The following is a 15,638-nucleotide window of genomic DNA, read 5'->3' on the forward strand; positions in this document are numbered from 1 at the left end:
GCAGGTTTGGGAGTGAGGGCAGGATGAGAATCCCCTTGGAGGTGGTGGCACTGCCACACCCGGGGAGGTGACTGCAGGACAGGCAGAGCGCCTGGGCCCTGTGCTCTGGGTAAATGTGTTGTGTTTGTGTCTCTGTGGTTTGCAGGGGGAGCTGGAGAGGCAGCTGCTGCAGGCCAACCCCATCCTGGAGTCCTTTGGCAACGCCAAGACCGTGAAGAACGACAACTCCTCCCGCTTTGTGAGTGCCCTGATCCCTGCAGAGCCCCCTGATCCCAGAACCTGGGCATCTGCAGAGCCTGTGCCCTGATCCCTGCAGAGCCTCCTGATCCCAGAGCCCTGACCCCAGAGCCTGGGCACCTCATCCTGCAGAGCCTCTCCTGATCCCTGCAGAGCCTCCTGATCCCAGAGCCTGGGCACCTGCAGAGCCTCCTGATCCCAGAGCCTGGGCACCTGCAGAGCCTGGGCACCTCATCCCTGCAGAGCCTGTGCCCCTGATCCCAGAGCCTGTGCCCCTGATCCCAGAGCTGTGCCGTGATCCCAGAGCTGTGCCGTGATCCCAGAGCCTGTGCCCTGATCCCAGAGCCTGTGCTCCTGATCCCAGACCCTGTGCCCCTGATCCCAGAGCCTGTGCCCTGATCCCACAGCCTGTGCCTCTGATCCCAGAGCTGTGCCCTGATCCCAGAGCTGTGCCCTGATCCCAGAGCTGTGCCCTGATCCCAGAGCCTGTGCCCTGATCCCAGAGCTCTGCCCTGATCCCAGAGCCTGTGCCTCTGATCCCAGAGCTGTGCCCTGATCCCAGAGCTGTGCCCTGATCCCAGAGCCTGTGCCCTGATCCCAGAGCTCTGCCCTGATCCCAGAGCCTGTGCCCTGATCCCAGAGCCTGTGCCCCTGATCCCACAGCCTGTGCCCCTGATCCCAGAGCTGCTGCTGCAGAAATGCCCTGTGCCAAGTGTTCTCTGATTGTATCAGGACATTTCTCTCTCCTCATCCCCCATGAATCCAGGTTTCCTTCCAATGCCTTCTGCTTTCTGGGCTCACTGAAGGTACCTTCTCGCTGGCTCCTGGCAAAGGGATTTTATTCTGACTCTAGCCATCCCTGAGCTGACAGCAGCTCACAATCTATCAAATAGAGCTGTGCTGGGCTTGTGTGCACAGATGCTGCTGGCTTGCTGTCAGGTGCCCAGGACTGGGGCACCCATGGGGCTGGCAAAGCCTGCAGCCTTCCTGTGCAGAGCCGTGGCTTTATCCAGTGCTTGGGTTGGAGAGAACATCCTGAATTTCTGCAAAAGCACACATAAAACCCATCTCAATGTCCTGATTTACTGCAGGAAAGTCAGAAGGCCACTGTGTGACCTGGCCCAGGTGGCAGGCACTGCTGTAGCTGCTCCATGTTTTTGTTGGGTCCCTGCCTGCTGTTCACAGTGTTTTGGTGGCTGATAACCACTTCTGATGGGTTCTATTGTTTTAAAAATTGTGGTGGAGCTCAGGATGAATAAATAGCTTTTTAGCACTTCTTAGAACTTCCTCTCCTTTGAAGGAAAAAAAGAGCCATCTCTTATTTCAGGGGGAAGATGTTTTTAGTACAACTTCAAAAGTGTTCAGGAGGTATTAAATCATTTTGCTTGTGAGAACAGCACTAAAATTTACAGAACAAATGAAAGATTTCTTGTCTGCCTTTGACATTTCAACAGTTGCTTGGATTTATAATGCATGAACTCAACTCCATGATAAGAACTCTGGAAAACTGTATGACTAAATCCATCAGCCCCTTCAGCTGAGGAGGGAGAGCACAGTTCTGTGGAAATTCAGCTTTTTTAATTTTACAGCCCTGTTATTTATAATGTTTCCTGATGCTTATAGAAGCTGGGTACAGGATTTATAACATCAACAGGTTTCACTGCACAGTGATTCTCCTTTGTTACCTGTCTTGAATCCATCAGAGGCTGTACTAACTTAATGAGAATACTTCTTTCCCTAAAAGATGTCAGCATCTGGTTTGTGTTATTTTGAGCTCTGCATTTCCATCATGAACATAATCACTCTGATGGCTCCAGCTCTGTTTTCATAAAGGAACCAGTATAATTCATTCCAGATGGTCTCATCTCATGCAGAAAAAAATCATCTTTAACAGCCATTTCCAAACCTGATTTAGAAATCTCTGTCCTCCCACAAGGTGAGAGGTGGTTCAGCCTTGCCCTGCTCCTGGGAACCCAGGCAGGACTCAGAGAAGCCCAGTGGCCAATGTATTTTATTTTTTCCCCTTTTTTATTCTACCAAAGGCAGTTCTCTTGTGTTCCAGGAGATCATCAGTCTCTGGGTTTGTATTGGCCATGAGAGTGGCCTTGCTGGATTGATGTGGCAGCCCTGATTGCTTCCCTCTGATATGGCTTTTCCAAAGCCCTGGGCTCAGTGCTGTGATGGTGAATTGAGCCCTTAGATGACCATGGAGGCCTTTTGGAAAAGGAGGGAGAAATCCTTTGGGCCAGCAGGACCAGAAAATGCCCCAGAGATGTGCACACCTGGAATCCCAGCCTTGCTCCCCACCTCACAGTGTTTGCTCAGGGAAAATGCAGCCTCACCTTCAGAGGGGTTTGGATCCCAAATAAATCTGCCCTAGGAGTTCCCCAATCCTGGAGGGTGTTTGTGTGCAGTGTGCTCCCTTGGAGTGAGCCCATGGAAGGGAAAATATTTCCTCTGAACCTGGGAAATCCTTGGGCCATGAGTGTATTTGGGTTATCTCTGGTATGGACAGCATTGTTCTAATTAAAAAAAAAAAAACCAAAGTACTTATGAAAAAATCTTCTTTCCTTTGCAGGGCAAATTCATCAGGATTAACTTTGATGTCACTGGTTACATTGTTGGGGCCAACATTGAGACCTGTATCCTTTTTCCTGCCACATCCTTGCAAAAGGCAGCTGCCCTGCTTTGTTTTGCTTTTAACCCTAGAATTCACTGGAATGCAGTGAGATGTTGCCACACTTGGACATTCCTTTGACAGCATCCATCTCTCCCTTTGTTTCAAAATAACTGCTCAAATATCACAAACTCAGCAGCTTCTGTGTGCTCAGAAATCCTAAACTCCCAAATCCCACCCCCTGGAACCTGCAGGGTTTTCAGGCTGGCCTTAAAGCCAGGCTGTGTTAGAAAGGGAAACCATGTGAAATGTGCTTTTTCTGGGAACATTTCTGAAAATCCCCAACGCCTTCCTGAGGAGGAGCTGAGCCTCTGTGTGTGCCAGGAGCTCTTCTGGCTACCATGAAGGTTCAGTAACACAGGGCCTTCTATTATGCTTCATTAATTGTAATTAATACCAAAGCGTATTCAGTTTTAGCTCTAAGAGTTGTTCTTGTTTATGAGTGTAAAACCAAGTCAAAATAGTGGCACTGAAAGCCCTTCCCTGAAGTTGTTTTCTCTGTGCTGAAAATGTATTATGTAATTTTGAGTTTTCTGGGAGAATAGCAGTGGAGTGGTCATAAAAGGATGGAGTTGGGAGTCTTGCTAAACAACATGAAGTGAATATTGATCATAAACAATGCTGTAGTTAAGTTTCCATTTGGTTCCTGTGTTTTGAAACTGCTTGATCTGAACATTAAGTGTTTGGAATTGTCAGAAAATGTGATTTCCCAATAAGGCTGGGAAAGATCTATAGTTATTCAAAATATGCTGCAATAAGTGTTTTTTTTTTCATTCACCACAGCACAGGAATGAAGGCAGCCTTTAGGAAAGTCCAGATGAATTGTTTTGCTCAGAGCTTTGTGAAAACAGGAGGGTTTAACTCTTGGGGAATTTCTTCTTCATCACAGGAACCCATCCTTGGCATTGTCAATTCATATCCCTCTCCTGCATTTGCTTTACAATATAGGATATCAAGAAATAAAAAAATGAAATAAGATTACAGCTCATGGCAGCTAATCAGGCACTACCTGCTGCAGAAATGGAATCTGGGCGCTGTTGAAAGGCAGTGTGGATTGTTATGGAGAAAGGCAATGCTTGGAAGGAATGGCAAATGCACTTTGGATAACAAAGGACTTCTGAGTTCAGCAGCTGCTGCCTTTTGGGATTAGGAGTTCAGCTGGGACCTCAATAGAAGTGATGATGGAGAAGGATGGAGCTCCCCCTCAGCAAAAGTGCAGCTGGTCCATGGCAGACCAGCAGCTGGTCCAGGCAGTGGTGGCTACAAGGAGCAGGGGATGCAGGGAAATGTAGGGATGGAAATGTCAGGAATTGGCTGAGATGAACAGTGGGTTTCTACCAACTGGAAATATCTTATTTAGTCACTAAAGTCCATGTTGGACCAAGTCCAGTCACGGAATGCCAGCCTGGTTTGGGGTGGAAGGGACCTCAGTGTCCATCCTGCCACGGCAGGGACACCTCTCACTGTCCTAGGGACACCTTCCCCTATTCTAGGGACCTCTCACTGCCCCAGGGACACCTCCACTGCCCCAGGGACACCTTCCCCTGCTCCAGGTGCTCCCAGTCCCGGTGTCCAGCCTGGCCCTAGGCACACCCAGAGATCCAGGGGCAGCCCCAGCAGCTCTGGACATTACTCCTACAATTCTCTTTGGTCTCAGACTGATTCCCTGGCCTGCTTTGGAGCTCTCAGTAGATTTTGAAGCAGGGATTGCAGGTGGCCCTTGACTCCAGGTGACCCCAGACCTGCTGGAGAAGTCCCGAGCCGTGCGTCAGGCCAAGGACGAGCGCACGTTCCACATCTTCTACCAGCTGCTGGCTGGAGCAGGAGAGCACCTCAAGTGTAAGCTGGGAATGTCCCTTTGACACCTCTTGGGTGCTGAGTTTGTTGTTTCAAGGGTACAGGGTGGGTTTGGGTTATTCTGTGGTTGTGAGTGGTGAGCTCTAAAAGGAGAGGCCGGGTAGGTTTGTCCTGAAATCACTGCTGGGTTGTGCTGGTGTTCGCAGGGGTCCCAGGATGAAGAAAGAGATGAGAACCTTGACTCCATGTTCCAGAAGCTGATTCATTATTTTGTGATAGATATATTAAAAGGAAATGATATATTAAAACTATACTAAAAGAACAGAAGAAAGGATTTCATCAGAAGAAGGAAAGGGAAAGGGAAAGGGAAAGGGAAAGGGGAAGGGGAAGGGAAAGGAAAGGAAAGGAAAGGGAAGGGAAGGAAAGGAAAGGAAAGGAAAGGAAAGGAAAGGAAAGGAAAGGAAAGGAAAGGAAAGGAAAGGAAAGGAAAGGAAAGGAAAGGAAAGGAAAGGAAAGGAAAGGAAAGGAAAGGAAAGGAAAGGAAAGGAAAGGAAAGGAAAGGAAAGGAAAGGAAAGGGAAGGGAAAGGGAAAGGGAAAGGAAAGGGAAAGGGAAAGGATAAAATCTTGTGACTGCTCACAGCCTCGACACAGGTGTCTGTTATTGAACAATTTCACATGCTGGGTAAACAGTTCTCCAAATCACATTCCAAAGTAGCAAAACATGGAGAAGCTGAAGCTTCCCAGCTTCTCAAGAGAAAAGATCCTAATGAAAGGATTTTTCAGAAAATGTGTCTGTGACACTGAGTTTTATCAGATGTGCTGGGGAGCCACTCTGCCATTCCAAGGCAGTGTCTCCTCCCTGCCAAAGCCCAGTTTGGGAATCCCTGGATTGGAGTGCAAAGTTCCCAGCTGGAAACAACCAGCCCCATCTCCTCCAGCCTACAGAGAAATTGAACCCAAATCCAATGAAACCCTGGCCTTTCTTCAAGCCATGGCAGTGCAGGGGTGGTTATCTCAGCTCTGTTTGGGGCTTTTTCCCCTCCTTAGGAGTTCCTGGTGGGTTGTGATAAGTGAAGCTCATAAAGATAGAGACTTCAGAGAACTGGTCCACTCATTCTGTAGGAGATAAGCTGTGCTCAGCATCCTTGATAGGGTCATCAATCCCCAGCTCCATTTCTGCCTGGGTCTTGTACCTTTCAGTAGAGATTTCCTTTTAAGATACTCCAGATGAGGATTTGAGATGGATCTGGGCACTGTTCTGGGGCTGGTTTAATGCATTAAGGAGCTCGTGGAGGTCGCTGCAGGGAGAGTCTGTCTGGCCTCAGTTTGGGAGGTGCACTTGTATTTTTAGGGTTTCAGAAGCTGCTCTCCTGGCTTGTAGCCATTTCTGAGGGACTGGTTTCCCAAAGGAGAGCTGGGGAATTGGGTGAGAACAGAGCACGGGTGGGTGTGAACAGCATTGCTGAGTTATTTTTCTGTCTCTTCCCCTTCCTCCAACACAGCTGACCTGCTGCTCGAGGGATTTAACAATTACAGATTTTTATCTAATGGCTACATCCCCATCCCTGGGCAACAGGACAAGGACAACTTCCAGGAGACAATGGAAGCCATGCATATCATGGGCTTTTCACACGATGAGATCTTGTGTAAGTTATTCCAGGGTCCTTTTCCCTCTCTCTCACACACATACACTCTGCTAATTTAGTGTCACCAAATTTAATGTTGCTTCAGTGTCTCTGACAGCCTGAAGAAAATGTTTGCTTAACTCCAACTGGAGTTGAATTCAAGCCATTTGCCCAAAAAGCACAGTACAAACTGTATTTCCTCCCTGAACTTCTTTCTCCTTGCAATCTGGAAGGAGAGTGACACAAGAAACAGGAGGAAAATGTGTTCAGCTGAGCCCTGTGCCATGGAACTGATGCAATGTCTCTTGTTATCACAGCCATGCTGAAAGTGGTGTCCTCAGTGCTGCAGTTTGGAAACATTTCCTTTAAGAAGGAGAGGAACACAGACCAGGCCTCCATGCCAGAGAACACTGGTGAGTTCCCATGTCTGGGGGAGTCCTTGGGCTTGTGCTGAGCTGTCTGCCTACCCTGCCCTGTCCAGAGCAATCTTGGCAAGCACAGAGCAGTGCTGAGCATCCTTGGGAGGGCTCTGGGCTGATGGCACCAACAAACAATTCCTAAACCTCTCCTTTCCATCTCCTGCTGCAGACAGATGCAATGTCCATCAGGGGAATTGATGCTGTTTGCATTGCTGCTAAGCTTGGAACAAGTATTTTGGTTGTAATCTTGTTTATTGCTCTCTCCAAAGATTTAAGCCCTAGCAAGAAGTTCATGCTTAAATCAGTTTGTTTGCTTTGGTTGCTGAGAGCAGTTTTGTTGCCAATGATAAGAGCCCTGGAGCCAAGCACAACTTCCCTGGTGCAGTGGCTGAGGACAGGAATGCTGCATTTAGAGCAGGCTCATTGCTGGAGTGTCCTGGCAGTGTGGCTGACACTGAATTTATCAGTGCCTGCAATGCAATCAGCATTTGGAAGGATACATTTCTTCCCCCACCCCCAAAAAAAGAAAAAGCTGCTGAGAGGCACATTTGAGGTTTTTATTGCAGGCTGCAGTGCCAGCCCTTGAAATGTTCTCATGAGAGGCAGTTTGGAGAGCTGGCATCAGTGGAGAGGCAGGGGAACCCCCATTCCCAGGAGCTGCTGACATGGACAGCTCACCTTCTTGTCTGGTCTCATTCTGTGGCTGCCCCAAATTCCTGAGCACCTGGGTCACTTGCAAAGCCCAAAATTGTCCTTTCTGAGGGCAATGGTGCTGCCCAGGTTAAAGGTCAGTAGTTACTGACCTGGCTTGTGGCACTTTCTGCGTTGCAATGGGGAGAAAAGGTGGGTGAGGGGTTAATTTTTTTGGCTTTTCCTGCTGGTTTAGAGAATTCACCCAGGTCATGTCCATGTGGAAGGTGTGATGTGGAAAGACACAGATGCTTCCTGGCTGTCTTTAGTTGCATTATTATTGGTTTTTAGACATCAATTCTGAATTACAACACTGACTATAAATACATTGATACTCTTGGATATTTATAGTACTGGATCCAAAATTCTGACTTCTAAAGCCAAAAGGATGAAAGGCTCAGATCACAATTAAAGCATATTTTTGCCCTCTTGTGTTTAAGAATTTAGTGATATGGTTTAAGTTATTGCATCTTTCTGAAGGAATTGAGGGTAACTGATCTATCTTTTCTTGTCACATCCCATTGTGAGGGTTTCCCTGCATTCTCTGCAGAAATCAGGGTGTTCCTGCAGGGACTGCCCTTGCTCAGAGCCTGGGTGTGACACAGTCAGGCACTTCCTCTGTGGGTAGGAGCAGTTTGTGTGGGCATGAGATGGGAACCCATTCAAAGAACATGGCAAGCACATTCTCCCCTGGAGATGGGAAATGGAGATAAAAAAACTCCTGGGCTCAAGTACAGCTATCAGAGCAGCCACAGAGCCTTTGTGGCTCAGGAGGATGGAGAAGCTGTGCTTGGAGAGTCAGTTCATGATCACCAGGTTGGGAAGGGGACCTTGCAGCGGGGAGGGCAAAAGTTCAAAGCAACCTCATAAAGTTCATGTTCACCTCTGACAGGAGCTCCTCAGTATCTTGGCTTTGTAATTAATTCAGAACTTTCTGTCCAAACCCCAGCAGTAATAAAACATGGGTCAGGACATCAAGGTTTTCTCCAGTCCCACTTTTTAAGTTGTCCTTTCTCATTACAAACAAACAAGGAGGTGCCCTGCCTGTGGTAGGGGGTGAATTGGGCGATATTTGAGGTCTCTTCTACCACCTGCTCTGGATTATTGGCTGGGATCTCACCTGCTGTGGTTTATTGGGATCATTGGCTGGGATCTCACCTGCTGTGGTTTATTGGGATTATTGGCTGGGATCATTCCTGCTGTGGTTTATTGGGATCTCACCTGCTGTGGTTTATTGGGATTATTGGCTGGGATCATTCCTGCTGTGGTTTATTGGGATCATTGGCTGGGATCTCACCTGCTCCTGCTGTGGTTTATTGGGATCATTGACTGGGATCTCACCTCCTGCTGTGGTTTATTGGGATCATTGACTGGGATCACTGACTGGGATCTCACCTGCTGTGGTCTATTGGGATCATTCTCACTTGAAGCACAGTTATGACTGACTGGAAAGGCTGGAACAATAAATTCCAAGCCCCTGGGTTATGCAGGGAGCTGAGTGTGGTATTTGGGGTGCTCTGGGCCCTCCTTCCTTGCACTGCAATATCCTTTACAACATCCCCTGGCTACTTAATATTTTCAAGTTCTTGTTTTATTTGTTTGTTTTAAAGATCCTGAGAGCACTTCCTGCTTGGTGCCTGAGGTTGTGACTTTTATCTGATGTGCTGGTGCAGATTTGTGTGCTCAGAGCCCAGAAATGCTCCTGTTTGTGGCACAAGTGAAGGAGTGCTTAGTTTGTGACACTCCCCTGATCTCACTGCTTGTGTGTCAGGTCATGAACCCTTCTAGTGAGCATATGGCCAGACAGAGAATCTCAACATTAAAGAGCAATAATAGTTTTCTTAATACTAAAGAAAAAATAATGCAGCAAAACCTCACTTATATTAGTATGAACATCTGTTTTCCAATGCTGGTTTGAAAAAACAACTTTTTATTTTCATTTTGACAGTAAAAGAAGCTATCAGATGATAAAGATAAGGGGCCAAGTTCTTACTGGGTGGTGTGGAGAGCTTCCTGCTAAAGGGCAACACTTCCCTGGACCTAAAAATACCTTCAGTGTCACTGTCATTTTTAGAAGTGTGGAGTCACAAACACCCAAGCTCCTGGGCCTCGTGTTCAGGGGAGGGACTGATGCAGCAGGAGCCTGGAGGGCTGGGGTGGGTAATGCACATTTAAATAATGAAATTACATCAGGAGGCTCCTGCTCTTGAAGTGCCCTGCTGCCTGTAGTGTTATTCTGTGTGAAATATTGGTATCCCAGGGTGGTTTGGGTTAAAGATTATCCTATTCCAGCCGCCTGCCATGGCAGGGACACCTCCCAGTGTGCCAGGCTGGCCTGGGGAGTGCTCAGCTCCCCGACAAGGTGGCACAGCCCTGCTTTGGGCTGGCACAGCTGCCTGCCCTGAGCCAGGTTTTAAGGCACCTTTAGGATGGTGGATTTGATGTGTGATGTCCCAATCCTGTCCTTTTTTCCTGGGCATCAGAAAAGGGATCTAAATGAGCTGTTAATTAGCTGACCCCTGATGAATTCCAGCCTTTCCCTGCTCCCCAGGCACATCCAGCTGTGTTCCTGTGGAGAGCTCTGCCAGCCTTGGGGACACAGCCCCCGAGGCTGGCACTGACCTGGGCACCTATGCTGGCTCCTGAGATGCCACCTCCTGGTGAGGAGCTGCTCCAGGTGTCAGGGCAGGGTCTCAGTGCTCCCTTTGTCTCTCTGTCCCTCTGTCCCTCTCTCCCTGTGTCCCTCTGTCCCTCTCTCCCCATGTCCCTCCGTCCCCGTGTCCATCTGACCCTGTGTCCCCATATCCCCATGTCCGTCTGTCCCCCTGTGCCCCTCTGTTCCCGTGCTCCTGTGTCCCTGTGTCCCTCTGTTCGTGTGTCCCTGTATCCGTGTGTCCCTCGCAGTCGCACAGAAGCTCTGCCACCTGCTGGGAATGAACGTCATGGAGTTCACCCGCGCCATCCTCACCCCCCGCATCAAGGTGGGCCGGGACTACGTGCAGAAAGCCCAGACCAAAGAACAGGTGAGCTCTGAAAGGGCCACAAAGCCCACACCAAAGAACAGGTGAGCTCTAAAAGGTGCTTTAAAGGCCGAGGGAAGCTGCCTCGTCCTCATTAGCTCCTAACAAAGACAATTGGCTTTGAGTGTTTGCTGCTCTCTTAAAGCTTCACTGTCTTTGTGAAATGTTCTTATATGGTAAAAATCATCTGTAGAGTAGAAGAAACTTTTCCATTTCCTTGACTTTCTCCTGGTTTCATCCTTTCATGTTGTGACATTATCAAATACTTGGAGACCTTTTGTTTTTATGGAGCAGTTTAGAAAGAAATTTTTCTTAACATTGATCAAACTCCAAACCATTCCTACTGCTTGTTTTCATTCCTCACTGGTATTAACTCCATCCGGCTTCTTCCTTTACTGAGTTGTGATAACATCCATGCCTGTGTCCTTTTGATGGCTTTTCCAGGGTAAATAAATGTTCCTGTTTGGGTTTGCAGGCGGACTTTGCAGTGGAAGCCTTGGCAAAGGCCACCTACGAGCGCCTGTTCCGCTGGCTCGTGCACCGCATCAACAAAGCCCTGGACAGGACCAAGCGCCAGGGAGCCTCCTTCATTGGCATCCTGGACATCGCTGGCTTCGAGATCTTCGAGGTACAGGGAGATGTCGCTGCACAGGTTTTCCTTTTCCTGTTTCTGTGGGGTCAGGGCAGCTGCAGAGGCACCGAAAGCAGCGTGGTCTGAGGTTACACGAGGGGTTGGTTTGGGGTGTAAAGGCTTTGACAGCCCAAAGTTACAGTGCCAGAAAATCATAATTTAATCTTTAATCCTTTGTTATGTGTGGTAGTTGTTCCTACTATAATTTAGTAATTCCTACTATAATTTACGTCAGGGAGATGGGTAGAATTGCATTCCAGTTTTCTTTGCGTTACATTTGAACTTCACAAAGTTTTGGAGAATTTCCTAATAAAGTCAAATTTTTGCCTCCCAGATCTGCGGTGCCTTGTCACTAACTCATTCTTGAACGCTGATGTTGTTTTGTAGCTGAACTCCTTTGAGCAGCTCTGCATTAACTACACCAACGAGAAACTGCAACAGTTGTTCAACCACACCATGTTTATCCTGGAGCAAGAGGAATATCAGCGAGAGGGCATCGAGTGGAACTTCATTGATTTTGGCCTGGACCTGCAGCCTTGCATTGACTTAATTGAAAGACCTGTAAGTTTGCACATGAATAATGCTCTGAGGAGGAGAGCTTGGAGTGCTGACTGTGTCTTTTGCTGCCTGCAAATAAGACATTTCTTTGTGGAGCTGTCATTAAAAGGGAATTAACTGGAATGCTGAAGCTCAAATCTAAAATACTGTGTATTGTTAATAAAAGGATTTATCTAGAGGGGATTTTGCCCTCATGTCAGTGTAAAACACTGAGCTCAAGATATGAAGCTGCTATTTTTATACCTTTTCCGCTAGTACTAATGAAGTCATTAATCCTGTCAGTGTCATTAAACTGTGCCATTGTGGTGTAGGAGCTTTTTCTGGTGTAGAAAGTTTTCCCAAGACTTGTGGTAGGCTTCCTTCATTGGAAATCAATAGCAAAATTCCTGAAACTTTGTGTAGAGTTTCCCCTCAGAAAATTGCCTTGTAAATAGGAAAACAGGATCTTAAAAGTGGTTTTAGTCACTGTGGTTTTTGACATCCTCCTCTGGCTCCATGGAAGCTGAGGAGCAGATGGGGAGAACAGAGACTCCTGAAAGTTTGTTCTGTCCATCTCAGAACCTTTTAAATGAAACCTGGGCCAGTGCAGGTACTCTCCTGCCTGTTTCTGTGCATCCTGGGGTGCAGGGGAGCTCCCAGTGCTGCTGTGCATCCTGACCAGCAGAAAAGCTGCATTCCTGTTTCCCTGGGGGAAAAGGGAAATTTGGTTTCACTTACCAAAGGTCTGCACTTTGTGTGTGGAACTGAGAAAGTTCTGCCTCTTTGGAAGGTAAAACCTCCTCCAAAAAGCCTCAGGGGACAAGTGTGGCTGCCCTCAGTGTGCACATGTTTAGGTGAATATCCTAAAACACCTCAAGTTATTTATTAACTTCAAAGCAAACCTCTGTACCCTCCCAGTTGTTCTGTAAGTGTGATGCCAGGTACATGGAAACATCTCTCACCAAATGGGTGAACTTTGCATTCCCTCAGAACCTTTTAAGTATAAACCTTTGCAAAGCAAGGCTCTGGTCAGCAATGACCAGCTCAGTGGTGTGCCCATGGATATTGGAATGAGTTTGTTTGAGTCAGCCATAGCATCCTTCTTGACCTGGACTCTCCCACAGCTTGTTTTAACTGAAATAAGCCTTGGAGTATTTTGGGTTACCCTTATTGTGATGTTCAGTGGTGCACTGGAAATATTAAACTTAAAAAAATTAATATATATGTATATACATCTATAAAACATGAACACATTCCTTACCTGCTTTTCAGGCAAATCCTCCTGGTGTGTTGGCATTGCTGGATGAGGAATGCTGGTTCCCTAAAGCTACTGACAAGACATTTGTGGAGAAATTGGTCCAAGAGCAAGGAACTCATTCCAAGTTCCAAAAGCCAAGACAGCTAAAGGACAAAGCAGACTTCTGCATTATTCACTATGCAGGGAAGGTAAGGGCTCACCATTAAATTCTATTTGGAAAGGTTGGTTTGGGGAAAAGTTCTCTGTTTTCCTGCCAAAGCCTGGATGCAAAAATAGACAGCTTCTGCCTTGGTTGGAGCAGAACCATGCTGGTCTACAGAGATTTCAGGGAATCTCTGTAGGGAATTACAGAATTTTAGGGCTCTCTGGGTTGGGATGAAACCCAGGTTGGTGTCAGTGATTTTTTAGCTGCTGAGCTGGGGTTTATTTGGAAATCACAGGTTGGGCCCTTTAAAGATAATTTGTTTTCTGTATAGAACCAAGTGTTTAAATGTAAATACTGTAGAGAAATTCTAAAAAATCATGCTGCAGCACATCCTTAGTTTACTCTCCAGTAATTTACATAAAGTAATTGGTGTCTATCCTAGAGCTGGTTTTACATCTTCACAATGAAACTTACTTTGGCAATAAAGTGGGCAGCAAATAAATACCCAGCTGTCAGTAAGAAAGCAGTCAGATTGCTGAATTTTGAAGAAAACCCCATTTACTCTTCCAAAAGCCAATTGTGGTACTTTGAGCTGTCCTAAGGAGGCTCAGCCAGCAAATGTGAGCACCAGGCAGGGCTGGATCTGAGCTTGGAGCCAGCCTTGGTGGTTCTGAGCTTGGGCAGTGAGAGGAAAGCACCTCTGATGTTTGATGCTGAGAAATGGAAACCTGGAGCTGGTTTTGCTCTGAGCCTGAGCCCTTGGCTGACCTGCAGGTGGACTACAAGGCAGATGAGTGGCTGATGAAGAACATGGACCCCCTGAACGACAACGTGGCCACGCTCCTGCACCAGTCCTCGGATAAATTTGTGGCTGAGCTCTGGAAGGATGGTAAGAGAGCTCTGAGCACAATCGTTGGTGATTTCACCTTGCTGGATGAGTTGTTTGGGGTGGTTTTTTAATGCCTGTTCCTTCCTCACCCTCCACTTCTCCATTGTAAATCCCTACAGCATTTTCTCTCTTATTAGTGCCCAAAGTCCACCAAGGAAGCTGAGTTGCACCTCTGGTCCCTTGCACATGTACCATTTCTGAGTAGCTGCTTCTCATGTTCATTACTGGAACTGATACTCACTTATTTCTTGTTTCTCTGTGTCCAATTTCATGTGGAATCTTGTCCAGAACTCTTGGTTGGGGCTTGCTGCAGTGGAGTCCTGAGTGTGAACAGCTGGAGTGGTTCTTGCTGTTGGTAAAGCACTGTAAACACTGTCTGTGAACACCAGCACAGTTATTTCCTGTGCAGTGGTGGGTGGTGCTCTGGAAATCCACATCTCCTAAAATTCATTGCAATAGCAGCTGTAGCAGTGCTGAGATTAAAATCAAATCCTGTTTTAGCTGCACACTGCTGCTCAGCCAGGTTACCTGCCCATCACCTGCAAGTATTTATCAGTACTTGCACCAAATGACTCCAAAAAGCAGAAATAGCCACATAAATACTTAGCAGGGACTTTTCTATTCTACTTTTTAACATCACAGTGTATATTTACATGTCACAGGATATAAACCCTGCAGTTTGTTACTTGAGGAGGAAATGCAGCTTGTGATTTAGGTGGTGCTGGAGGTTAATGCTGAGTTTCCCTCTTTGGGCAGCCACAGAGAGCAGCTTTAATGAATCTGTAAAGAACTTTTTGGTTGAGGATCTGCCCCTTTCCCACAGAGCAATTGTGTTTTGCTCCAAATCCTCACACCCTTTTCCCACAGACCATTGAGATGTGCATGGGATATGTTGTGGCACAGTGAAGTGTGTTTGCAATTGATGAACCTGTTGTTTTTACTAACTCAAGTGTCTTGTGTATCTGCTCTTCTGTCTTTGTGTTTCTGCTGTTTCTCTGCCTTAGAGATTCAGAATATTCAGAGAGCCTGTTTCTATGACAATATTTCTGGTCTTCATGAGCCACCAGGTGAATGGATATAAAACACTAGGCCTACTAAAGGCAGGGCTGTTGTACCTCCAGGAGAGCCATTTTTGCTCGTAGGCTTGCATGAACTTCTCATTTCATGCTGAATTTAGGTAAACCCCCCCCAGCCCCCCTGGGGCCCCCAGTGCATTCCTGTCCAGCTGCTGCTGCACACACACAAAGCATCTCCAGTTTTGCATTGCAGATGAAAAGGTTTGTTGCTTCCTGGTTCCATGAGGAGATGTAGAATTGCCTCTAAAAGTGACAATTCTGGTAGCTGCAAGCATTTGAGAGAATGCAAAAGCTTTGGAACACTATCAAGCTTCTTTCTGCAGTCCAACATTGACAAAACTCTGGGATCTTTAGGACGTGGCTGTGTCAGTTTGGGAGGAGAGCTCAAGAATGTTTTGAAGTATCAGGATGAGTGCTGCAGTTTTAGTGGGGGTAGAAAGTGAAATAAACTTCTTGTTGGAATTGTTCTTTTGTTTAAAAGCCTATTAATTTTAATATTTATATAAGCTGCAGATGTTTTTTGGGGTATTGAGAAATCAAGAAGTGCACTTGGAATATCTTTGAAGACACTTTAGATATTTAATTCAATTTCCTCATCCTTCTTGGATTCCTCTCCCCAAGTGTAGAAGCACAGGC

At 46.9% G+C, this 15,638-nt stretch overlaps 1 protein-coding gene across 4 annotated transcripts in view; it reads left to right on the forward strand.

The window, feature by feature from the left end:
- The window catches only part of MYH10 (myosin heavy chain 10), an 84,198-nt gene that overhangs the window by 45,077 nt on the left and 23,483 nt on the right, over nt 1–15,638 (forward strand). For 2 of the 4 annotated variants that reach the window (XM_074555317.1, XM_074555318.1), the window contains 11 exons: nt 146–238; nt 2,816–2,879; nt 4,655–4,753; nt 6,215–6,358; nt 6,655–6,750; nt 10,351–10,469; nt 10,942–11,094; nt 11,485–11,658; nt 12,907–13,080; nt 13,812–13,926; nt 14,931–14,993. In XM_074555317.1, coding sequence (XP_074411418.1) covers nt 146–238; nt 2,816–2,879; nt 4,655–4,753; nt 6,215–6,358; nt 6,655–6,750; nt 10,351–10,469; nt 10,942–11,094; nt 11,485–11,658; nt 12,907–13,080; nt 13,812–13,926; nt 14,931–14,993 — 1,294 coding nt within the window. The remainder of the gene's footprint in view (nt 1–145; nt 239–2,815; nt 2,880–4,654; nt 4,754–6,214; nt 6,359–6,654; nt 6,751–10,350; nt 10,470–10,941; nt 11,095–11,484; nt 11,659–12,906; nt 13,081–13,811; nt 13,927–14,930; nt 14,994–15,638) is intronic. The other 2 variants (XM_074555319.1, XM_074555320.1) reach the window with 1 other exon arrangement.

The sequence above is a fragment of the Zonotrichia albicollis genome, chromosome 19 (assembly GCF_047830755.1).
Source record: "Zonotrichia albicollis isolate bZonAlb1 chromosome 19, bZonAlb1.hap1, whole genome shotgun sequence".
NCBI classification, from domain to species: Eukaryota; Metazoa; Chordata; class Aves; order Passeriformes; family Passerellidae; genus Zonotrichia; species Zonotrichia albicollis.